This window comes from Pelodiscus sinensis, chromosome 9 (genome assembly GCF_049634645.1).
Source record: "Pelodiscus sinensis isolate JC-2024 chromosome 9, ASM4963464v1, whole genome shotgun sequence".
NCBI lineage: Eukaryota > Metazoa > Chordata > Testudines > Trionychidae > Pelodiscus > Pelodiscus sinensis.
In genome coordinates this window covers 18195474-18220653 of record NC_134719.1, presented here as the reverse complement: position 1 = coordinate 18220653, position 25180 = coordinate 18195474, and the positions used below count along the sequence as shown (strand labels likewise).

The window sequence follows — 25180 nt, the reverse complement described above, 5'->3', positions numbered from 1 at the left end:
TTATGATCATTCATAGTGATTTAATGAGATGCCTGCTACATTTGTCAGGGTTTTTATTTTTGCTGAAAATGAGGACCAGTGCAATTTTCAATCCAAAACCTTCAGCTCAACTTTTACATTGTGGCATGCAAAGTTTGGAAGGCTTGCATACTGATGCTTTCATAAATGGGGAGAAGTAAAATTTGGAAGTTAGAAGACAGCAATACTACCTTGTTTAGACATATTTTTTGCAGGAATGTGAAATTCTGCATGAAAAATATTTTGCACGCCACAGTAAGTTCAGGGGAGAACCTTTCTGTGTTTCATCAATGGATTAAATACATTTGTTGTTTTAATATATAATGTAAAACGAGTACAGTTTTAGGTAATGGAAGATGAAACAAGCTCTCTGCAGCTAGTGGTAATATTTAAGAATTCACCTTCGAAGTGGTATCATACAAACCTGATTTGTTGGACCAGTCCCAGCCACCTGAAACATCTGGTTGAATGGAAACTGTTGGAGTACTAGAAGCTAAACAAAATGATTACTACTTAAGATATTTTAAAAACAAACAATATAACTTAACCTCAGAGAAGAAAAGCAGGTTAAAAAATGCTACAGGAAAAGAATGAAAATATATTGATTCTCTATGATATGGTAATGGTGGAAGAGTTACATATCTGCAAAAGTCTCAGCTATTGTGACTAATGTTTCTCTTTGAACCCCCACCACCACATTAAGTTTTTTTTAAGTATAGAACACTTAGTTAATGTCTGTTTCAAGGGATTCCGTTGTACAAGCTGCACGTTCCAATGCAAGCTTCTCTAGCTTGGTTAAAAGGCAATGCATGATCACACTAACTGACTACAATTACCATCCATTAGGATATTTACTTAAGAAGCATCAATTACCGAATGGGGATTATGTTGTTTTGCACTCAATTTTATCAGAAATTAAGACCGCCAGTTTGAGATGCCTAAACATTAATTACCAGAAATAATTTAAGTAATGAACAAAGCACAAAGCTACTGTACTTGGTGGAAGATTGAATTATCTAGCACATTCAGTAGGTGCAAGTTCTAGCAGTAGAGGAGTTCAAATTTTGAAGTGTTTGCAAATTCCCATGTTTTAGGAGAGTAGATCTGTTAAAAGGGTAACTGTCATAGGAAAAGGAAAATAGGTCTAACCCAAGTTTAGATCAGCATTATCCTCAAATTCTGTGCTTTAAAATGAAGCAAGTCCCAATCTTCCATGTAGATCATGTACCCTGAAACCTATTTTTCTCTACCCTAGTAATGTTAATATTTCCCCAGTCAATACTTTGGGGTGAACATGGATACATAAAATTTCCCAATAATCCCTTACATTGAAAGTGTTTTAAATAAAAATCGATTCCAAACATTGTTTAACTTAACACACTGTGGCAACTTTACATACCCTTCAGTCTTTTATTGATTTTTTGTACCACTCTTGTGAAAGTGAACATCTCTCTGGAGTGATGGGCCTGGCTTGTGAAAGAAAGGACCCCTATGCATGCACAGCACCACACAGAGAAAATGTAAAATGAAAACTGAACCTCATACATATGCCTCTAACTCAGTAGATATGGCCTGTGGGCTCTGTATCAGAGGTAGCAGCCAGCTCCCTGCCGCTGTACCACTCTCTGCTTGCGTATAACCATTTAAATGGTTGTACTTTTATATCCCTAGTAAGGATCCCCTCTTCTGTAATGCTACTAACTGTCCAAAGAGGATCTCTCCCTGCTCCCTCCCCCGCCCCCCTATAAAGGAGTTTTAGATGATCAGACAAGGATTAGTTTGGGGCTGAATTTGTTTAAGGCAGAAAAGGCTACAGGATCAAAAGTTCTCCATATCTGAATGAGGAGCAGGACATCTAGTTCACTTGAAGGGAGAGACTACTTGGTGGGTCTTGCAAAAATAAATGGGCATAGAGACATGATTCTCAGATTGAAGAGCAGTACGAGGAGAGATTGCTGGTTGCACAAAAGCCCTTTCCTTTTCTTTAGGCATACAAAGCTTAGGATAAGTCTGACAGACTCAACAAAAAACCCAACAAGAAATCTGATATGAAGAAAAGAACCATCAGAAATCTAGATCCAGGATGACTGATGCCTGACTAAAAACATTAAGAGACCTGCATTTTATTTACCAGGCTTAGTGTGCTGTGCCTTATTTAGTATGATTAATGATAAATTGGTTAATATCAGACCTCAAACACATGCATATACAAGCAGGCATCGCTGTTTAGCGGTCTCATTTCTTCATATGCAGAAATGGTTCATTAATTAAGTACGGATTAGGAGCGTAACAGGATTCAAATGAGAAATAAAATGGAAATCTAGGAACTGAAAGCCCTTTCTTCTCTCTCCATTGAGCAGCTATACTCTAGTCATTATTTCAGAGATAAGTATGTTTGTGCTTATTAATGGCTTGTTCCCTCACCATTATTGTATAAGCACCTGTTTTAAATACTATAAATGAGGCACTGAGTTTCTTACCCATGTGAAAAGGGTCACTGTGCACTGTAGGTGAAGGACTTCTTGTTGCTTGAAGGAAAGGATCACCAGTAGCATTTGATGAACCAAGGAAAGAACCCAGTAGATCTGGACCAGATGGCTTTGAGCTAGTTCCAAATGGGTCAAAGGCAGTTGCTGTAAAAATGCATTAGATGTTAATTTCTCCAGCTCACACCATACTTTCCCTGTCAGCCTGGATTAGATCCAGTCTCCTCAAAACAAGTAGGCATCATTTCTAATTCCTACCCACACTAAACAGGAGGTAGGGTGCACACCCAGATTCAACCAGCAGAGGTCCCTGGGCAATGTGTGTGTGTGGGAGGGGGGGGGGGGTCCTGCTCTGCACTCCTGGAGGGGGCAAGGCTGAGGGCAGTCAGCCCTCAGCATTGCCCAGAGCATGGCGTGCCAACCCCCCAACCCTTAGTGCTGCTTGGAGCACATGGCCCAGCACTCCAGCAGCAATTTAAAGGGCCTGGTGCACAGTGGCCAGAGCCCCAGGCCTCTTTGAATTGCCAGGTCCTGAGGCAATGGCCGCCCATTGTCCCCGGCCATTGTGGGATCACCTTTAGCCCCTCCTCCCCCATTGTGGGGCCTGCTTATAGTTGAGATTTAAAAGTATTCCAACCGCTATAACTCTAGGCTCTGTGGGACACATCCATGGCAACACAGGTACACATCCCACCTGTCTTAGCCAAGGAGGAGAACTGCTCCTCACTTCAGCTGAAGTGGGACGCTTATAACACACCTTCCTAATTTCTGACTGGCACACAGTGTGGAGAAGTCAGTGAGCAGCCCAAAAACCTGGTGTATGAGTCTGTCTAACCTATTCCCCTTCCTGAGAAATAAAAAGGGGAGTTCTAGAAGTTCTCTAAATGTTTTGAAGACACCCAGAGGATGTCTCCAAGATTATGAAGTGTCCAAAGGGCATTTGTGCTTCTCTAAAGCTATTTCTACAAGAAGTTGCCAGCAGCAAAGAACAAAGTTTAAGGAAAGAGGGGAGCAATCTAATCTGACCATGCAAAATATGTAACAGAACAGATTATAGAATACAATCCTGAGCTGTGAACACTGAATGCTAGAGAAGTTATATGTCATTTACATTGAATTACTGTTCTTATAATTGCTTTTAAGGTCCTACACAACCTAGCTCTCTCACCTGTCTTCCTCATTCTGCCCAACCTATTCATCTGGGAACTCCCTTCCTAGCCCTTCTCTGTGCACTAGTAAATAAAGTTTCCACTCTAAAAATAGGACATTGGATTCCTTATCCTAGTTGACTTCTGAATCTTCAAAAACTGGCTATGACAACCTCACCGTTAGTGGCTATTACTACAGTGAACTCTACTCCAGTCTTAAACAGTTCTGATCTAGTGCACTACAAATGGATTTTAAACACCACAGCATTAAGACTCAGAGCAGTACTAAGTGATTGCAGAGGGGGAAAATAGGATAAGGAAGTTCAATATATGGAGTTCAGTTCTGTATTGATGTACATATGCTATCACTAGTTTCAATTAACCGGTTTAAGACTGAAAGTTGCGGGATAAGATGACCAAAAAAAAAAAAAAAAAAAAAAAAAAAACCACACACGCACCAATGTCCCAGCCTTTAACATACTTTTTTTTTTTTACACTGATTTTGAAATAGTATTTCTCTTTAAGAGGATAGAGGAGAAGTTGATCTTTACAGCTCTCTCTTAAAACAAGTGTCCACCCACAGCAGGGACATGCTGCAATTTAAGCATAGTACTTAGTGATCTGAAATAGCTCCTCTCAAGCTTGCAATCAAGGTAGATTGGAGGTTCCACGTAATTAATTAACATTGATTAACCACTTCTCAGAGACTCTTCCCCAATCTGGGCTTTTGAAACTCTGCCTTGATCATTTCCTTTGTAGATCCTCCATTCCTCCTTTTCCTCCCCAAGGAGCATGGTCCCCCTCCTGTCTCTTTCCTCCCCAAGGAGCATGGTCCCCCTCCCACACAGCCTATGGGTAAACTTATCAATGCTCAGTGTATCAGAGGCAGCAGCTGCAGGGTGGCAGCAGACTCCCTGGGAGCCGGTACACCCCAGGAGCTGGCTTTTAAGCCAGCTCCCAAAGCACACAGGCTCCCGTCTGCAGCCCTGCTTTCAACAGGCTTACCAGTTAGCCATTTATGCGTTCACATCCCTAGCCACAACCCTGGAGCTGGCAAAAGCCACCTCTTTTTCTGGCCTCTCCAGCCCTACATGTCCCGAATACTCCACTACAGGTCCCCCACATCTACTCCCTATACCTCCAGAGCCACCACTTCACTTTACATGCGCGTCTTCTCCAGCATCAAAGCACCTAATTAGTGAAGCTATACCTGCATGGCTCCACTAATTAGGTGGACAGCCATTCATTTTCCCACATGACACTGCCCAGGTATACGACTTAGGAAACCATCCATGGACCACCTAAATGGAACTCTCAGACCACAGTTTGAGAACCTCTGATCCGAACAGTTTGCCTTGTACGTTTTCAGCAAGCAGGCGGGCGAGAATATTTTTAATGTTTCAGTACTTGCCTGCTCAAAGAAGAGATAATTCACGTGTATGTTTCTGCCTTGTTTTCTAAAACTAGAGATGGACCACAACCACAGCTCCTCACCCTCCTGAGCTACTATGAAGAAGTTGAAATCTAGATGTTGCTATACAGGTCCATTTACATCATAAAGCCAACAGCTGGTAGTTCAGAACACATGCCTACCAGCCTACCAGACTCTGTAGCATTCCACTAACTGGAGAGTTATGAGTAGCAGCAGCTAGTCTTTATAGATTGGAATCCAGAATTTCCTAGAGTTGGACACTGGGTCCCTGTAAGGTTTATGAACTCTAAAACATTCTCTTTCTACCTTTGCTTCACAGTATTTTAAAAATTGTTGCGTTGGTGGGAGGAGACTATTAACCTACAAAAACCAAATACTGAATGCAGGGCCGGCCCAAGAAATTTTGGCTCCCTGGGCTTCAGGTGCGTGGTGCCGCCCACGGGGTGCATGGCCCCGCCTCCAGGCACACAACGCATGCACAGGCCCGCCCCCCAGGACCTGCGGCCCTGCCTCCGGGCACAGGGCCCATACGTGGGCCCGCCCCCAGGGCGCATGGGTAGACACACAGCACATGCGCTTCCCAGTTGGCCCAGCCACCGCCGATGTGCACAGCCCGGGGCGGGCTACGCCTGGCCATGCAGGGCCCTGCAACCTCGGGGGGGGGGGGAGGAGGGAAGGGTGCTGCTGGCTGGTGCTACGGGGGTTAACCCCCATAGGTTGGTGCCCTGCGCAGCTGCCCGGCTAGCCCACCCTTAAGTCCGGCCCTGACTGAATATCACCAATATAACGAACTTACCTGAAAAGAAGTGTAATGAACAGGTCTCTTCACCGGAGAAGAAGAATGTATGCATTAGCAGGGACTACTGAAAACTACAGTATTTGAGATTCCTCAGAAAGTGATGCTCTATGTAGTGCAAAATGCCTTTGGGAGGGACAGGGACAGGGGGGCAGGCCTCTCAGATACTCCAAATCCCTCCCCATATAGAGTCTCACTTGTCCATTACCTCCATAACGAGTCCAATAGCACAAAGACTCATTCAACAGTTGTAACCCTGGAATAATAGGATACATGTGTATCAAGTCAGGCACTAGGCTCAGAAGTATTACCTTCTCCTACTCTTGGGGATGGAGATGGAGATGCTGAAGCTGCAGAACGTCGAGGGGTGGACTGTGCCGATCCGGTCCCGCCCACATGAAAGACATCCTCAGAAGCTGCCTGCCCACCTTGGCTGGGGGCACTGGAACCACCGACCCCAAACAGATCACTCAGCAAGTCTGAGTTAGAAGGGAGAGCAGTGGACTGAGAGGAGAAAGTCTTGCTCATAGGACTACCATCTAGACCCAGAAGGTCGACATCCTCAGGCGGAGGTGGAGCTGGAGCCTCTTGCTGCTTTTTGCTGTGTTTTGGAGTCCCGTGGGGTTTGTCACTGCTAGCATTGCTGTGCTGACTCGAAAGGGATAAGAGTTCATCATCTGATTGTTCACTCTCCTCGTGCACTAGTGCTGCCCGATCCTCAGAAGTGGGGTGAGAACTGCCTTTGTCAGATTTTTGATCTAAGAGACCAAAAAAGGATTTGTGTTAGCTATGTGTTCTTTATAGCTTCTTACATACAAGCAGTTTACTAACCTCCCATGGAAAAAAAAAGCAGCAAGTATCATATCACATGGGTTCAGCTAAATTGAAAATGGAAGGGCTTAATTTATCTTAAATCCCAATCTCTCCACCCTGTGAGGAAATAGCCTTGCTTTATTGATAGGGAAGTTGTTCTCATCCAGGCTCTGTCAAGTCATTAGCTGTTCCTAGGTCCAGATGTGATGCTTAGACTCATTTATCTCACGTTTTATTTACAGAGACTCAAACACAAGGCAAGGGCAACAATGTAGATGCATTTTAATGAAATCATCACTAACTTTAATCCGCTTTAACTTTTTAGTTTGGTAAAAGGGGGATTCTTCATGTGGGGTTCCTTCATGAGGTTGCACTGATACTGCAAGGAGACTTATGGTAATACAGAACATGTTCTCTTACACCATTATGTCCCATGAAATACCAGCCCTCCAATGGCAGGCACAGAATATTTCCCCCCAGACAGTCATATAAGGTGCCAAGGGATGTTGTAAGAGAAACAGCAATATTGGAAGAGGCATGTATTTTAAAACAGTCTTAATTTATACTAGCAGCTGGAATCAATGTTTTTGAGTTTGAGATTATGGACTACCTCAGTCAGACTATTGCATGGATAGCGTGGTCACTGTGCTTACTCCCTCAGAAAAATGAAAGGGGTGGTGGGGGCTGAGGTGCGTGGGCTCTTTCTAGCCTAACGTAGTGAATACAAGCAGAGAGAGGGTAGGTTTAGAAGATAGGATTCACAAAGAACAAGTTAAAAGTCACTTAGGAAAGTTAGATGTCAGCAAGTCACCAGGTCCTGATGAAATGCATCCCAGGATACTCAAGGAGCTGATAGAGGAGGTATCTGAGCCTTTAGCTATGATCTTTGAAAAATCATGGCAGACAGGGGAGATTCCAGAAGACTGGAAAAGGGCAAATATTGTGCCCATCTATAAAAAGGGGAATAAGAACAACCCAGGAAACTACAGACCGGTCAGTTTAACGTCTGTCCCAGGGAAGATAATGGAGCAGGTAATTAAGGAAATCCTATGCAAACACTTGGAAGGTAATAAAGTGATAGGGAATAGCCAGCATGGGTTTGTGAAGAACAAGTCATGCCAAACTAATCTGATAGCTTTCTTTGATAAGATAACGAGCCTTGTGGATAAGGGAGAAGCGGTGGATGTCATATACCTAGACTTTAGTAAGGCATTTGATACGGTCTCGCATGATATTCTTATTGATAAACTAGGCAAATATAACTTAGATAGGGCCACGATAAGGTGGGTGCATAATTGGCTGGATAACCGTAGTCAGAGAGTTGTTGTTAACGGTTCTAAATCCTGCTGGAAAGGGATAACAAGTGGAGTTCCTCAAGGGTCTGTTTTGGGACCCGTACTGTTCAATATCTTCATCAATGATGTAGATATTGGGATAGAGAGTACGCTTATTAAGTTTGCGGATGATACCAAACTGGGTGGGGTTGCGACTTCTTTGGAGGATAGGGACATAATTCAAAACGACCTTAGCAAGTTAGAGAAATGGTCAGAGGTAAACAGGATGAGGTTTAATAAAGAGAAATGCAAAGTGCTCCACCTAGGAAGGAACAATCAGTTCCATACATACAAGATGGGAAGCGACTGTCTAGGAAGGAGCATGGCGGAAAGGGATCTAGGGGTCATAGTGGACCACAAGTTGAATATGAGTCAACAGTGTGATGCTGTTGCAAAAAAAGCAAATATGATTCTAGGTTGTATCAACAGGTGTGTTGTAAGCAAAACTCGTGAAGTCATTCTGCCGCTCTACTCTGCACTAGTTAGGCCTCAGCTGGAGTACTGTGTCCAGTTCTGGGCGCCACATTTCAAGAAAGATGTGGAGAAATTGGAAAGGGTACAGAGAAGAGCGACAAGAATGATTAAAGGTCTAGAGAACATGACCTATGAAGCCAGGCTTCATGAACTGGGCTTGTTTAGTTTGGAAAAAAGAAGATTAAGGGGGGACATGATAGCGGTTTTTCAAATATCTAAAAGGGTGTCACAAGGAGGAAGGAGAAAATTTGTTCCTCTTGGTTTCTGAGGACAGGACAAGGAGTAATGGGCTTAAAGTGCAGCAGGGGAGGTTTAGATTGGACATTAGGAAAAAATTCCTAACTGTCAGGGTGGTCAAATATTGGAATAAATTGCCAAGGGAGGTGGTGGAATCTCCCTCTCTGGAGATATTTAAGAACAGGTTAGATAGACATCTGTCAGGGATGGTGTAGGTGGAGCTTGGTCCTGCCTTGAGGGAGGGGGGCTGGACTCGATGACCTCTTGAGGTCCCTTCCAGTCCTATTATTCTATTCTATGATTCTATGATTTTAACTCAAATTGGAGCATAATAAGCAGCCAGGATCCCAAGCCAAGCCTTTCCTTTAGCACATTCATCCTTTAAAAACAAGACACACCTTTTTTAACAATATTTTGGCTGAAAATAGGGGCCAAGTCCAAGTACCTTGCCAGCTGAGAGAGGAGAGAAATGCCCCCTGTCCAACGTTTTTTAGGTTATCCTGAGGTGCATCAACAGGGCCTCGACCTGTAAGACAGAGCCAACACACCAGGATAGAAGGAAGTCACAAGATAGCAAAAGGCAATGTCAGCATTAGAAGCTGAAGAACAAGCACAAAGCAGTGCAGTTCTCACCTGCCAAGGCGAGAGCATCTTGATGCTCCTGGTGAGAGGAGAAGAGAATGCTTGCATTGATGTCTTTTGTTGTGAAGTTCTCCCAGGGAGGCGTCAGGTCAGTCTGTCTATCAGCAGAGTCTATTTCTATCTCCAGTGTAACATGAAATAGTTGGGGATATTTGTCTGGGGAATCACATGCATCCAGTTCAGGTCTAAAGGTTGACAAAGTTGTTCAGTTAAAAGTAGCAAGGTAATTTTTTTTTTTGCAGACATAAAAAGTTTAGCCTTTAACCTGTGTACCTCCATGTTATTCATTTTTCCACTCTCCCCATTCACTTCTAGCATCTTTTCAACTGCATTCAAACAGCAGCAAAGTGGCAGGGGATGAAGCAAACAACTGAATGATTCATCTTGTAGTAACACGTCAGTCAGCAAAGTATAGACTAAGTTATTCTTTTGTTAGTGCCCAAAGAAGGAAAAACAGGAGGGCAAAAACTGTACTCTAAAGACTCAACTCACTCCATCCTAACAGTCTTCATTTAAAAAACAAATTAACCTCATTTGTTGAGGGATTGTGCTGCTATCTGCAGCTGAAAATATAGACACTCCTCCTGAAGAGAGATGCTTCATCATTTATAATGAAGTTGAATCAGTTACCCAAATTAGTTTGCTACTGCAATAAGCTAGATGTGAGCTAGGGCCCCATTCCCCAAAAAAATCAAACACAGGTTGAACCATTTGTCAAACCACAGGAGGTCAATATTGTCTGGAAGCATTACCAACACTTCTACTGCTTACTGGGCTCTTAAAGGACACAAGGGTAAAATTAGAGCTAAACAACAGCACAAACAGGCTCAAGTATTTTTTCTGGCATCTGCCCATTATGTCGCTTGAGAATCCCTGAATTGTACCTAGAGAAGAGATAGTGCCCCCAAAATAAAAGAAAGATGGTCCTATAGAAAGCCCCATTTCCTAGGCACCTCAGAACAAGTATTTGGGAGGAACTGGAATAAAAAACTAACAGTTTAGTCCATTGCATGTTGTCAAAGCCACTCAAGCAGCAGATCCTAGAAGAGCCATTGCTATAGGTATGCTCTATTTGTAGTCCAGCACATGTTGGTTACTTTATCAAGCTTATCAGAGATAGTCAGGTTGTTTGTATGTCGATAATATGCTGAAGTTTGCATGAAGCACTGGCAGCTGGTCTGATTAAGAGATACTTACTTTGTAAATTTTAATATAGTTGTTCCCAGTGCTATGAATCCAGTATGAAACTGAATTTGGAATATCTGTGTGTTTGTCATCTAAAAAAAAAAAACCCACAAAATTAAAATTTACACTTTTTAAAGTGAATTAACTAACTTGCTTTATGAGACATACAGTTCTACTTCACTAACCATTACTACTTAAGCAAATAAAATGATGTAGCAGGCAGTAAAGACTTATTAGGTCATCACCTGAGTCCCTCCCTCCCTCCCCCAGCAGGCAACACCTTCTCTATCTTCCACCCTCCTTCCCGGCATGCAATTCTGAACATCTCAGTGCTAAGTGAACATTCGTCCCTTTGCTCTCCTTTCTCAAGAAGTCTTAGTTTTATTTCAGTATATCCGTTTAGACAACTATGTTACCATTATGTGGGTTAAAATCTCTGTTGTTCTAATCCTGAGAAAATGTGGGGATTCTCCTCCTGCAAATGGAGGCTCCACTCTAACCCAGACCGCCTTGAGGATGACAAAATGGTGCATTAGGAATGTGGAGATACTAGCTTGTTGCCAACATCTTCCCTAAGTGGCAAGTTAGGGAGTCCAGGGGACTCTTACTTCAAGCTGGTAACTGGTAAAGGGACTTTCAGGTCTTTGCAGTCTAGCAGATAGAAGAATTCCGCCTGGCCCCCTCCATATGGAGCCATCAGCACTGTCACTGCCTACTCTGAGTATCACTCCCAGATGCCCAAAATCTTAAGACTTTGGGGTCATGGTTACTCCGCTCCTTCCACCTCAAGCTTTGAGTGCCAGGGGGAGTCTCACTCAGTGTGAGTGAGTGTGTGCTGTGCTTATCAAAAGGTGACCAAACTATACTTTTGCTTGAAGTCGTCCGCCAATGGTTGATCTCATATGGTAGACAGAAAGGACAACATCTCCATGAACAGTGACTCCTAATGGGATTACGACCTTCCCTTCTTGCACACGGAATTCCCTTTAAAACAAAATCAGGAAGAAATCCCTTATGATCATTTCAGTAGTACCATTAAAAGTTAGGGCTTAAAATACATAATCTCAAAACTCAGGCCATAATTAGCAAATAGAAGTCTCTCTTGCTCGTTGTCATTTGAAACACTAATATAGTTCATATAGAACTACTAATGTAGTGCTGAAATATGCCAGGATTAAACCCCAGTCCCTCATGATAGAAATACAGACAAACTTGGCACTGAGTTTTAATACCAGGTATCAGCTTTCTAATAATAGTTTCACTTCTAGTAGCATTATCTTACCCAAATCAATTACAATCAGGAAAAAATACAGAGTATAGGAAATTAAACATATTACATCATAAAAGAGGTTTCTTAACCATTCTAATAACAGAAAGCCATAGTAACTTACTTCATTCTTTCGTATTCCTGGGAGGTTGTAAAGATTCTGGTTTCTCCAATTAGAATGTCACAGAAGGGACGACACCCATTTCTCTGCTTATTGAAACAGGGGACGGGACTGAGGGAGACTGATTTTATAGTAAGAGGCTTGCAGTGAGGGTGGATGGGTTTTTCTGCTATTAGATCACAAATGTAGGCTAGGTATCTGGAACAAAAGAGAGCCATCACCACATGATCCCATCATAGAGTGATCTATTATGACATTTGTTTTTCAAGTCTGGCATAAAATGCTTACATACCTATTCTGCATTTTTTAAAGCACTAATATCTTAGGGCAGATCTATACTGCAAAAAAAGCACATAAAAACAATAAAAAAATGTGCAGGCAGTCTCAGAGCCCAGGACTACAGACTCAGTGTAGCAGGATTGTCTGATCAGCAGTCCTAACGATCAGCACTTTTTTCCCCCCCCAGTTCAGTGTGTCCCAAATTCCTTAAATGGGGTTCAGCTGGATCGGCTTTGATGGTAACCCCATTTTTGAGCACCGTAGCAAAAAGATGGGCTCCATGACTCACAGTTGCAGGTATTTTGTGCAGTGTAGATTTACCCATAGAGGAAAGTTAATTTAGCTCCAGCTAAGCGGGTTGGAAAGTTGTTTCTGTAATGATGTTAAACTGCACTTTTCCAACAGAAAAAATAGTGATTCAATTCCAAAGCTTACCAGGATACAGCAACGTGGCTTTCAGCTTAACACGACTAAAGCTACGGCTACACTATGAACTTTTTCCGGAAAAGGAAATGCAAATGGAGCACTCATTTGCATATTCTCTTCCGATCCTTTTTGCTGAAGAGGTTTTTGCACAAAAAAGTGCTGTGTAGATGGTGCCTTTTGCGCAAAACCCCCCTTTTGCGCAAGAACCCTTATTCCTAAAAAATATTTAAATATTTATCACTGCATTTTTCTGATTTACTCTGCAGGAGCCTGCAAACAAGATATTCTTCTGTTGCAAGACAAACCAACTGCAAGCAAGGCATTTTACAAAGCAAGTTTCTGATCAGACTCATTCTGGGGACGTCTGAAACAAAATTAAACCCAGACTTGGGGAGAAAAAAAAAGTTCAGCTAAGGTATAAAGCCATCATGAACGTACATAGCTTTCATCTATTAACCCTTAGCCACAATTTGAGGAAATCAGCATTCACCACAAAGCTCTGGCCCTGGATCCCAATAGGGCCACAAAGCTCTGGTGATGGTGACATGATAGGACTAAATCCCAAACATTCCATGCTCCAAACTCCTTGTTTAATACTTTAGACCCAGATTACTCAGACTAGCATGTTGCACAAGTAGCTCCACTGACTTCCATGGGACCACTCATAGGCATGTTTGCAGGGCCCAGGCCTGGTCACCTAAGGAATTTGACTATGTTGAATAGTGCTTTCCTGACTAACATACTATACCTTCTGTGGGATGGCCAGAGTCCTATTCCTGGTCTCTTTGAGTTGAGCAACTGAATAGCTGCATTTGGACTAGAGAAGAGATGACAGAAACAGAACATTGCACTGACCAGAACTGCTGATGCTGCACGACCATCCTGTCAGATAAAATGCAAGAGCACCTATCAGAGATATCCTTTTAATTGAAGGGAAAAGATAGTCCACATATTTAAAAAGTACAGCTCAGCAAGATTTCAATGACATGGCAGTATTACAACTACAGGAGGAAGGTCTAGACTAGAAACTCTGGTTCAAATGGTAATGACTGAAGTTAAAGCACCAAAGTCAATACACTTGATTTAAACTTATTCAACTATTTGTCCATTACAAGAGTAGATTCACATAAGTTTTGAAGGCCCATAACTAACTCTTGTCTTTGGACTGGACCTTTTACTGTACATTTTAGTAATTTGGTTTGGAGTATTAAAATAAACTGCATAACTTGGGTTCACTACATTTTGCTATTTCAAAAAACTGCTTCAGTGGCTATCTTGACACAGGGTCTGCCAACCCAGACCAAACTCAGGCCTACATATGCTGCTAAATATGGACACTTGCTTGAAATCAATAGGGCCATTAAGATGTCTTAAGTTAGACAAGGTGGATGAGGTAGTATCTTTTATTGGACCAACTTCTATTGGTAAGAGAATCTTTTGAGCTTACAGAAAGCTCTTCTTCAGGGCTACAGCTACCTATAAGCCAAAAAGCTTCTGTCTCTAACCAACAGAAGTTGGTCCAATAAAAGAAATCTCACCCACCTGGTTTTCCTAATACCTTGGGGGCAAAAACAGGTACAACATCATCACTGCATGCTTTATGTTAATCACTGGTTTAAGTACCTGGCTGAAGAGGGCCCCATATTAGTATCCTGCCTATCATTTGTGGCTGCACAAGTTAGTTACAGGGAGATGGGGAAGATAGAAGGTCAAGGAGAAAAAAGGCCCTTTGACACATTAATTTGTGCACTTAACAGGTTCTGGAGCTGTGTCATGTTAGAGTCTTTTGGGTTGGGACACAACTTGCCTAGATGATTTATAAGTTTCTGCTTTTCATAGTAAAACTATACTCAAATTGAGACTGACACTTGGAGGCCCCTGGGTTAATATTTATCAGGGGATTACAAATGAAATCTGCCTATATCAAAGTTTTTACTGCCCAAACTGTTAGCCCTGAATGTCCATCTGAGCTCCAAAAGTTAAACACCACAACACCTTCTTGGTCATTAACAGTAAAGGTTCCAAAAGATAAGAGCATGATTGTGTAGCTGTCCTCAACATGTGTGCAATAATATGGCCCTCACAAGGCCTTGGATATACTACTTTGTTAACAAATATGTATGTAATGACACTCATCTTCCTCAGGTATGTTGACTTTGCAGAGCTACCTGGAGGAAGTGTCAAACTTATTTTTTCCATGTAAGTTGGTAGAACTGACTTAATACTCACATGAAGCAGCTCTGGGTAAAATGTCCCTCTTGTTGCAGGGAGAATTTTCAGAATAGACGCATACTTTAATGGTAAGTATAATTATTCTTAAAGCTCTCTTTTCCTTCCTCCTCCCCACCCCCCAACTAGAAATGGCCTATGTAGTTATGACAAACCATGACAACACTCAATGAAACATCGGCTGTTTTGTTGGGTATTAAAGGTCTCTCAAACTAGGTGATCAAATACATATAAGATTAAAGGCAATTTTAGCTTTAATCAATTTGAATTCTCTTTATGTTAATCTTAGAATTTTGCATATTCACAGATTGTATAATGCTTATTCTTCTCTATGGATTTACTTAATTGTATTCTTGTACAATGATGCATTTTGTTGCTGGTCATGGACACAAGGAGTTTACAAGTAGAGATTTCTCAAATGCAGCTACTGGCTGACTTACCATGCAATGGATGACACATACGTTTTTGGGGTTCTGTTGTAACCAGTTGTGCATGTTCTTACATACAGCATAGAGATTATGCAGATTGGGTGCTTGTCTCATTGGCCAGCTACATTCAGATACCTAAGGGATCACACCATGAAGAAAAATAAATTTCATAATCCCCTTAATTGAGGCACTTTCATGATCCTTTTTGACAGGGAAAAAAAATCAGGTCCCTTCCACACAAGGTAAATTACGCACTTTAAACCCCTGCAGCGTCTTTTCTAATGCATAATTCTGCTTAATGAGGGAGGCATGAATTAGAGAAAGGGCAAGAGAAGAGGATTTTTTTGTTCATAATGTGAAATTGATATTTCGTCCCTGACAATACATTTTAAAATGGATTTAAAATATTTAGCATGCAACTCAGATCATCCTTCGAAATCATTTAAAGCTCAGAACTCTTTTCAAGGAAGAGTTGGATCAAATTGCTGTGCTTTGATTATGCAGTTACATTGTAAACAAGGAGTTCAGTGACACCTTAAAGATTAGCTATTTTCTTATGGCGTAAGCTTTCGTGTGCTGCAACTCATTTCATCAGATGCATGAAGTGAAAGAAAGGAGAAATGTAGCAGGGATACTCCCAGATATCTTCAAGATACAACTGACTTCCTGAGGAAATTATAATTTTCTTCCAGAAAACGCCATCCTAGGCACTATGGATGTAGAAGCTCTCTACACCAAAATTCCACACAAAGATGGAATACAAGCTGACCGGAACTGTATCCCCAAGGATGCCATGGCAGAGCTGGTTGCTGAGCTTTGTGACTTTGTTCCCACCTACAACCATGCCAAATTTGGTGACAACTTATACTTTCAAGTCAGTGGCACTGTTACTGATACCAACATGGCTTCATTGTACATCAACATTTTTATGGCAGACTTAGAATAACACTTCTTCAACTCTCGTCCCCAAGTACCTTACTTCTACTTGAGCTACATCAATGACATCATCTGGAATGGAGTGGGCAATAATTTTCACAGGGCACAGCCATTTAATAAATCCTTCAGTGTAGTCATGGACTGGCTCCACCCTGGAAGGGGTGGGGCAAGTTGTCTGGGGCCAGAGACTTTGAATTTAAAAACACACCACAGAAAAAAGGCTCATGGCTCCTAACCCCACCACTACTGCGTTGCCATGGGCTGCTGTGACTCATTTAAAGGGGTTTGCAGCTCTGGCCCCTGCCGGGGTAGCACCCTGACCAGCAGCCATGAGACATTTAAATCGGATCCTGATACCTAAGCCACCACCTGGAAATTCGGTGGTATGGGCGGCAGGATAAGGATAGAAAATGGCCAGATGCAGTCCGTGGGTTGGATCAAAGAGTTAGGCAGGCCAGATACGGCCCCCAGGCCACATTTTGCCCAGCCTGATCTGGACCTCTAGGAAGCAGGCGCTTGAAGGATTCCACCGATTTCCACCCCACTGCCAGTCTCAGCCTGGACCACTCCACACAAGAGATGCATCTCCTGGGCATGCCCATACAAATAAAAGATGATCACATCAACACCACCCTCTCTCAGAAATCTGACTGCTACGCTTACCTACATGCCTCCAGCTTGCATCCACAACACATCACATGATCCACTGCTACAGTCAAGCCCTAAACAACCCTATTTGCTCCAGTCCCTCAGAGACAAATATCTACAGCAGTGGTTCCCAAACTTTTCGGCATCACGCCCCCTTTTTGATTTTTGAGAAACTCTCACGCCCCCCCCTCCCAAAAAAATAGCAGCAAAACTTGGGATGGGATTGACCGGGGTAGGGCTTGGTTGCCTTGTGCCGCCCCCCCCCCCCCGGGAATTTCTTCACAGCCCTCTACTTTGGGAACCCATGATCTACAGGATGATCAAGCATTCTTAAAACTATAATACCCACCTGGGGAAGGGAAGCAACAGATCAACAGAGCCAGGCAAGTACCATACTAGAGGGAAGACCCAACAAAGAGAGCAACAGAACATCATTGGCCATTGTCTACAGCCCCCAGCTAAAACCTCTTCAATGCATCATCAAGGATCTACAGTCTATCCTAGATGACAATCCCTTAGCCTGCTTCCCAAAGTCAAAAAACAAATCTCACTTTCAGGCAACCCTCTTCTCCAGCTACAACATATTATGTTCACCACCAACCACACACCCCCGCAACAGAAATACTCACTCAAGAACCAATCTTAGCAACAAATCCCGTTGACAACTGCATCCACACATCTAGCTTAGTGACACCATCATAGGACTTACACACATTAGCCATTCCATCAAAGGTTCATTCACCTGCACATCTAATATGATAAATACCTTCTTGTGCTAGTAATGCCCCTCTGCCATGTACACTGGACAAGCCAAACTGTCTGTATGCAACAGAACAAATGGACACAAACCAGACATCAAGAACAGTAACATACCAAAATCAATAGGAGAACATTTTAGCTTCCCTGGACACAAAGAAAAAAAAATCTAAGACTGTAACTATGAGGATGGCAATTTTCAAAACAGGCTGAAAGGTGAAACAGTTGAGCTGGAATTCATATGCAAATTTGCCACCATCAGAATGGGTCTGAATAGGGATATAATAGCATAGTCGATTAACTGATAAGCAAAAGTTTATAAGTTAATGCTATAGACTACACACATTTCCCTCTCCTTCCTGCCCCCCACCCAACCAGTTCTGACTCACACCAAGTGTGGGACCTACCCCCTCTGTGGCTCTGCATTTAATGAGTATTAGGAGCTAGGAGGCAGGCAGCCTGGCTCAGTTCCAGTTCATGCTGGGTGCAGCTCAGGCAGGCCCCGTCCCCTTGCAGACAGAGGCTGCTGCCACACTGCTGCTTCTTTATCAGGAGCAGCAGCATAAGGCAACAAGCAGCTGGTCTGCAAGAGGAGATGGTTTTTAAACTGGCTGCCCTCGTAGATTGGCTCCTGCCTGGCACCCCTCGCTGCTGCTGGCCCCGCCCTAAGGGACTACAGAATAGTCGACTAACCGATAAGAATTCGTGAGGTCATTCGATTATTCAGTTAACCGATATTTAACATCCCTAGTCTGAATAGGGATTGAGAATGGCTCACTCGTGACCATAAGGAATTTTCCACTTTAGGTATTCTCACCTTCTTATCCACCTCCACCCGGATTAAATTAGCTTAAATTAGCTGTGATTTAACACTCCCATCTCTGTATCCCTACTATCCGTTTCCTTTGTCTTTCACTTCATGCATCTGATGAAGCATGTTGCAGCTCACAAAATCTTATTCTATAATAAAATTGTTAATCTTTAAGGTGCCACTGGATTCTTTGTTGTTCTTGCTAAAACAGACCAATGCAGCTACCTCTGGAACCAGTTACTTGGTAGCAAGTCCTTCCCTTGGTCACAGGTTTAAACATTGTGCTAGTTCTTAAAGCTAGGACCTGGTTTTCAAAAGGTGCTGAGCATCTCTTGCTCCCATTTACTTCATGGAGTGGAATTTAAAAGACCTCAGCAACCTGGAAGATCAAGCCACTAGTGCCTAATTAGTAAACATTAATTCTTGCACTCTAGGTACTGACAGATCTGATTTCTACAGCAATCTCTTAATACTTACAAGTAATTTTCTGTGGAAAGAAACTGGGTATGAAACAGTCACTGAAGTGTCAGCCATAACATTAGCTGTACAAATAAGCAAAGTACTTGTAGCTATCCCTCATCCACATACTCTCTGAATCACACAGTTGTCTCAAGGACAATGTTTGCAGAGCTTTGCCAACTTGCAGATCAGTAACCCTTCCACAAACCTATTTCTTCATTTGGCTTATTTTTAAATTAATGCCATTTAAAAAGATGTTAATAGGAAGCTGCAGTACCAAGTTTCACTCTGTCTGACAGGCAGCTTCCCTCCAAGCAGACATGGAGCTTGGGGTGTGCGGGGGTGGGGGAGAAGAGGAAAAGATTATTTGGTTAGACAGTCCTAAATATGGGAAAATTCCTTGGGATAATCATATAAAAGCATTAAAGAGAGAGATGAGTTTGGCAAGACATCTTACTCAGACTCTGCCCATAATGTCTAAGCAATTAATTCTGTATTTTGGATTCTATTTAGTTAGAATCTTTAATGCTAGTAAGAGGAACTACACTACAGCAAAGCTGGAACTCCCCATAAGCATGTTTTCCATTTCCATTTGTTTTCCACCTGTTGCTGCAGTTAAGATCTGTAACACAATTCTCAATGTATGTACGTACAATAGTTAGAAATAGTCATTCTGATCAATAGCACATAAGCACACATTAGGGAGCGCTCGCATTAAGCACAAGGAGTGTATGTTAGGCCATTCTATTAGGCTATCACCAGGCAAACTGAAATGCATTTTTTCCAGACAGTTTTGCACCAGGATTTTTGAAAGCAGGTAATTAGTCTCGATTGTGTTTTGCTGTTCTCCAAGAGAGATTGTTACTGTCAATATGACCAATGACCCATGAACTAAATGGCTTTTAACTAGTCTTGATGCATCAGACTGCAACGGCTCTGAAAAGCCATTACTATCTATAAAGTGAATATGCATTTCAAGCAGTCCATAATTATGCATTTAGTTGGTCTGTAATTAGAGGGCAGTAAGCAGATATGTAATTAGGAAATTTTAAAGTATATGTTATGCAGTTTCCTTTATTTGAAGTGCTACCTTAATATCACTAAGGAAATTCAACACAATATACAAATAAGTGGAAGTTTTATATGACTTTTAAAATATAGTGGACTTTTTTTTAAATCCTAGTGTTAGGACAGTATCATCATCTTGTTTTTAATGCACCAACTATTATTTTGAATTGCTTCCAGCTTCCTTGGGAAACTGCCAGACAACCTACCACCAGGAAAGTCATTAGAAGACTAGCCCTTTAGTAGTCCAATGAACTTTAAACTGTTATTATTTCTGTTCTTCCAATGGCTCTAAATTTTGTTATTTATCATTTTCTCCTCATGTCTTGAGGCAACAGCTAACAAAATGACTAGTCATTCTTAGTAGTTAACATATACAGTATTAAATAAGAGCATGAATTCTATTTTCTGCCTATAGCATTCTTTCAAATGCAGCAGCAATACCACTAAAGTATTTTAAGTTGAACTGCTGAAAATACAGATCCAACTGCATCTCCCACTGATGCATGAGAGCCCTGATGTTAGTCTGTTTGAGTACTCCTTATCTCAGCTCCATTGTCAGCAAACATCTATATTTGTTAAGCAAAAGTGAATTAAAAGCACTTTCATTACTTTAATAGGTTTTCCGATTCATTTACAGCATGCAACATCCTCACAGAAAGCCAGTTTACAAACTGAGCTATTTTTGGTGTTAAAATCCATAGTGTGTGCATCAACGTAAATGGAAGGGCTGATCTCTACAATGGCTGCAAATGGACTCAACTGTAAATCTGAAAAATAGAAGTTAAGCTACTATAGCAAAAGATTACCTTACCCACAATGAAAAGTGACATCTAGTAATTACTGTTGCACTTTTGTGGAAGATCAAGCTAGAAAGGAGGAGGATCATTTGATAGCAAAACTTTCCTACCATTATGTATTAGATATTTTCTACCTTCTGTATCTATATGCATCTCCAAAAGTTTTCAAGTCTTCAATTAACTGTAGCCCAACACTTTTCTCTAGTATCATTCTGGTTTTACAGAGGAGGAAACTAAGGCAGAAAATATTAATGGTTTCTCAAATAAGCCAGTAGCAGAGGCAGATACAGAACCCTTAGCTAACTTCCAATCCGGTCCTTTAGCCACCAGATATTCCTGCTCTCAAAAAATAAAAGTGGTCACCAATGTAGAGGAGCCAACAGTCTCCATGGGCCCTTGCATGGGGGAGAAGCGGAGAGAACTGTGCGCTCCTGGAAAGGGCGGGGCCTCAGATGGAAATGGCAGGGCCCAGAGCGCACACAGTGCCAGCCCCCAAACAGTCCTCAGTGTCACTTGGAACACCTCTCCCCCACAGCCTTTAGGGCTCCTCTAGACTACGCTAGTGTCGAAAGAGGATCTCACTTCGCAAAGCTTTTGAAAGTCAAAGTAGTTTAGACACGGCTTTTTCGGCAAGTCCCCTCCTCCCTCCCCCCGCTTTGTCAAAAAGCCACTCTTCCTCAAAAAATGAGGTTTACACGACTTTTCAACAAGGGAAGGGGGTTGCCAAAAAAGCCGCATCTGAACTACTTTCACTTTCAAAAGCTCCTCTTTCGAAAGTGAGATCAGAAGATGATCCTCATTTGACACTCTAGCGTAGTCTAGATGAGCCCTTAGTGCTGCCTAGAGCACGCCCTGCAGCAATAATCAAAAAAGAACTCGGAGTTCCACCCACTACCACTACTGCAGCAGTGGCGGAGATGACTGGGAGCCCTGAGCAGCTCTGAAACACTGAGCCCTGGGGTAGTTGCCTCTTTTGCTCCCCTGCCCCCCCATTGGTGGTCCTGCACCAACTGCATCAAGATTTTATGCAACTAAGAACAATTTTGCAACCCAGAAGTATGTTGTTTTATTTTAAGAAAACTTTTTAGAAGTACCTTTGCTAGGATACCAGTTCTCACTGCTTTGGTTTTTTTAATTCTGTCTAGAAGAGAAGTGAAGCTTCCTTACATACAGTATCAGTAGGTAGCTGATTGCATTCTCCTCTGCTTTTCAGGCCTTAGTAGAGTATTACACTGTTTGGTTGCAATGCATACGAGAGCTATTTTCAGTCATGCATACTACAATTGTAAAGAGATGTGCACCTCAGTCAATACGCTATACTAGGGATGTAAGGTAGTAGTCAACTACCAAGGGAGTAGTCGAGTTGACTACTCGCATTCACCCCCCCCCCGCCTTACTGCCTCTGTATCATAGGCAGCAAGATGGGGGGGGGAGGAGCTAGCTTAAAAGCCAGAACCCCTAAACACCGTCTCAACAGTGCCACCTGTCTCTCCCTGCCCCTGCACTGCTGCTTCTATTAGAGGCAGTGGGGAAAGAGGGAGGCGCAGCGGCTGCCACAAAGCAGCTCCTGTCCACAGCCAGGCTGCCGTGAACATGGACTGCTTCACAGCAGCAGCCCCTGTCTCCTGGAGGTCCCAGCTTCCCACTGGGACCCCTCCCCCCTCATGGACAGGTGCTGCTGCCAGCTGAGCAGGCAACATGGCTCAGTCCCAGCTTGCACCAGGTGCAGGACCAAACCCCACTGTGGCTCTGCAATTTAAAAGGCAGTAGGAGCCTGGCAGCCAGCTCTCACCCTCCTACCCCCCTGACTGCCTTTTAAGGTGCAGAGCCGCAGCAGGGTTTGGTCCCAAACCTGGTGTGAGCTGGGACTAAGCAGGGTGCCTATTGACTACTCAGTTAAATATCCACCTTTTAAACAACCCTATACTACACTAATTTTTAGAGACTGATAAGTCAGAATTTTTTGGCAAGAATAAGTACTTATTCCCCACTCCCCTGCACCAGTTCCTAGTACAGGGTGGGCAATAAAGCAGCATCTGATCACCAGGGTTAGCCTGTCGTGGGTTGCTGCCACTATATTTATCTGCACCTCCACAGATACAGATGATTGCAGCTCCCACTGGCCAGGAATGGCAATCTGCAGCCAATAAGAGCTGTGATCCCCCATACCTGCAGCAGCAGTGCCCTTTAGCACCCCCTCTCCCCCGCCTCTAATAGAAGCAGCAGCACGGGGGGGGGGAGGGGAAGTGAGACTGTTGAGACGGTACTCAGGGGATCTTGCTTTTAAATAGGTAAATATGGGGGTGTGGTGGCCTGCCAGGAACTAACGCTGGCAGATTGGTATTTGCCCACCCCCAATCTCGTAGCTGAACAGGAGCCACAAACAGCATAAGGGCAACGTAAGTAGCCCTAGCGTGTCTTCCATTACAAACTCTGGTGCAGTTACATCCTTCAAAGGTTGCTTTAACTTATGCCAGGGGCTGTTTGAGGCTCCACAGGAGGCCAGAATCCAGGGAGCATGATGGGTCTTTAAAGCCAGCCTGTTCCCGTGTGTTGTAAGGCCTCTGAGCAAGACACAGTAAAACTCCAGTGGTCTGGCATCCAATGGTCCGACACTCCTGATGGTCCGGCACCATCTGGAACCCGGAAGTGCTGGACAATTGGAGCTGCTCTGCCCCCGGCTTCCCCGATTCAGCCACTGTTGAAACTAACCAGCGGCTGACTCTGGGAATCCCAGGGCAGAGCAGCTGGGGTGCTGCTGGGTTGGTCCCTCAGTGCCGAAGGGCTCATCCCCCCCACTGCACTTCAGACCCCTCATAGCCCCCCCCCTTCCAATAGTCCGGCATATTTGATAATCTGGCACCCCCTGGGTCCTAAAGGTGCCGGATTATTGTAAATTTACTGTATCAAGAAATATAGGAAACTGTCGGTCCCCCAAAGTTTGCGATCATGGGCTTTGTTACCCAATAGAAACCACTTACCCGATTATGAAACTTGGCACTACGATAAGACTTCTGTGACAAATTGAACACGGTGTAGTGGTCAGCATGTCGTGAATCTAAGAATGTCCGCACATCTTCAATGTGATTCCTGAACCCCAGTTCAACGCCTTCAGCAGGAAACGACATAACTATCAAGACCAAACATAAGAGTAAGTGTGGACCATAACAGGGTTCAGAAATGGGTTCATACAGTACCAGAGACAGCATGATTTCATTTACACAAGTGACTGACACTTACCAATGATTCTTGAGGTAACATAAGAAATATCTAGCTCTCCCTTGGTGTAACTAAAGGAAAGAAAACAGGAAAGACACTTGTTAACATGCACACCTACATACAGGAGAAGACTGAGCTCAGAAGGGATACAGAAGCCAAGACAACAATGTTTCTCCACAAAAGCTCACTTCTGGTTAGGAATGGCTAACAGGTGAGAAACTACTTACCATGCTTAAGTATACTATACTATAGTTAAGTCTAAACAAGATGAAAAGCAGAGTTTTAAAATAGGGTACGTCTACACTACAATGTTAATTCGAACTAACTTAGTTCGAATTAGTTAATTCGAACTAAGCTAATTCGAACTAACGCGTCTAGAACTAAAAACTAGTTCGAATTAGCGTTTTGCTAATTCAAACTAGCGCGTCCACATTGAGTGGACCCTGAACAGGGCTTAAGGATGGCTGGAAGCAGTGCCGGCAGGGCATCAGAGGAGGACTTAGAGCGTGGAGATGCTGTCTCAGGCTAGCCGAGGGCTGCACTTAAAGGGTCCCGACCCCCACCCCGGACAGACAGTTCTAAGGGGTGCCCCGCTTGCAAAGCAGTCCTGGCTTGAATTGCCTGGAGTACCCACACTGGGCACATCACACCACTTGGCCATCCGCCCGGCTGCACTTGCCGCAGGCTGCCATCTGGGGAGAGGGGGCAATCGGGGGGCTGCAGGAGAGCTTCCACCCCCAGAAGCCCGCAGAGCCAGCCCAGTCCTCCCCATCGGGGGCTCGTACCCCATTCCTCCCTCACCTCCTTCCACTTACCCTTCCCTAGCCCCCCTTCTTATTGATGTACAAAATAAAGATAACGTTTCTTCCAACATTGACTCTGTCTTTATTGAACAAAACTGGGGGAGACTGGGAAAAGGAGGTGGGAGAGGGGAAGAGAAAGGCTGGGAGAGGGGAGGGCAACTAACACGATCAGGGGTTGGGAACAGGTCCCAGATGAAGAGAGGCTACAGAGACTGGGACTGTTCAGCTTAGAAAAGAGGAGATGGAGCGGGGACAGGATAGAGGTCTCTAAAAGCAGGGGTTGGGTGGAGAGGGTGCATTCAGAAAAGTTCTTCCTGAGTTCCCATAAAGAAGGACTAGAGGACACCAAAGGAAAGGAATGGGTAGCA

At 43.3% G+C, this 25180-nt stretch overlaps 1 protein-coding gene across 2 annotated transcripts in view; it reads right to left on the bottom strand.

The window, feature by feature from the left end:
• Nucleotides 1-25180, bottom strand: part of DNAJC6 (DnaJ heat shock protein family (Hsp40) member C6) — a 66205-nt gene that overhangs the window by 7361 nt on the left and 33664 nt on the right. For both annotated transcript variants that reach the window (XM_075936171.1, XM_075936172.1), the window contains exons 3-14: nt 24031-24080; nt 23772-23920; nt 15328-15450; nt 13407-13540; nt 11957-12151; nt 11432-11549; nt 10578-10657; nt 9372-9565; nt 9184-9264; nt 6192-6638; nt 2499-2651; nt 443-511 (exon numbers count right to left, since the gene is read on the bottom strand). In XM_075936171.1, the coding sequence (XP_075792286.1) occupies nt 443-511; nt 2499-2651; nt 6192-6638; nt 9184-9264; nt 9372-9565; nt 10578-10657; nt 11432-11549; nt 11957-12151; nt 13407-13540; nt 15328-15450; nt 23772-23920; nt 24031-24080 (1793 nt within the window). The remainder of the gene's footprint in view (nt 1-442; nt 512-2498; nt 2652-6191; nt 6639-9183; nt 9265-9371; nt 9566-10577; nt 10658-11431; nt 11550-11956; nt 12152-13406; nt 13541-15327; nt 15451-23771; nt 23921-24030; nt 24081-25180) is intronic.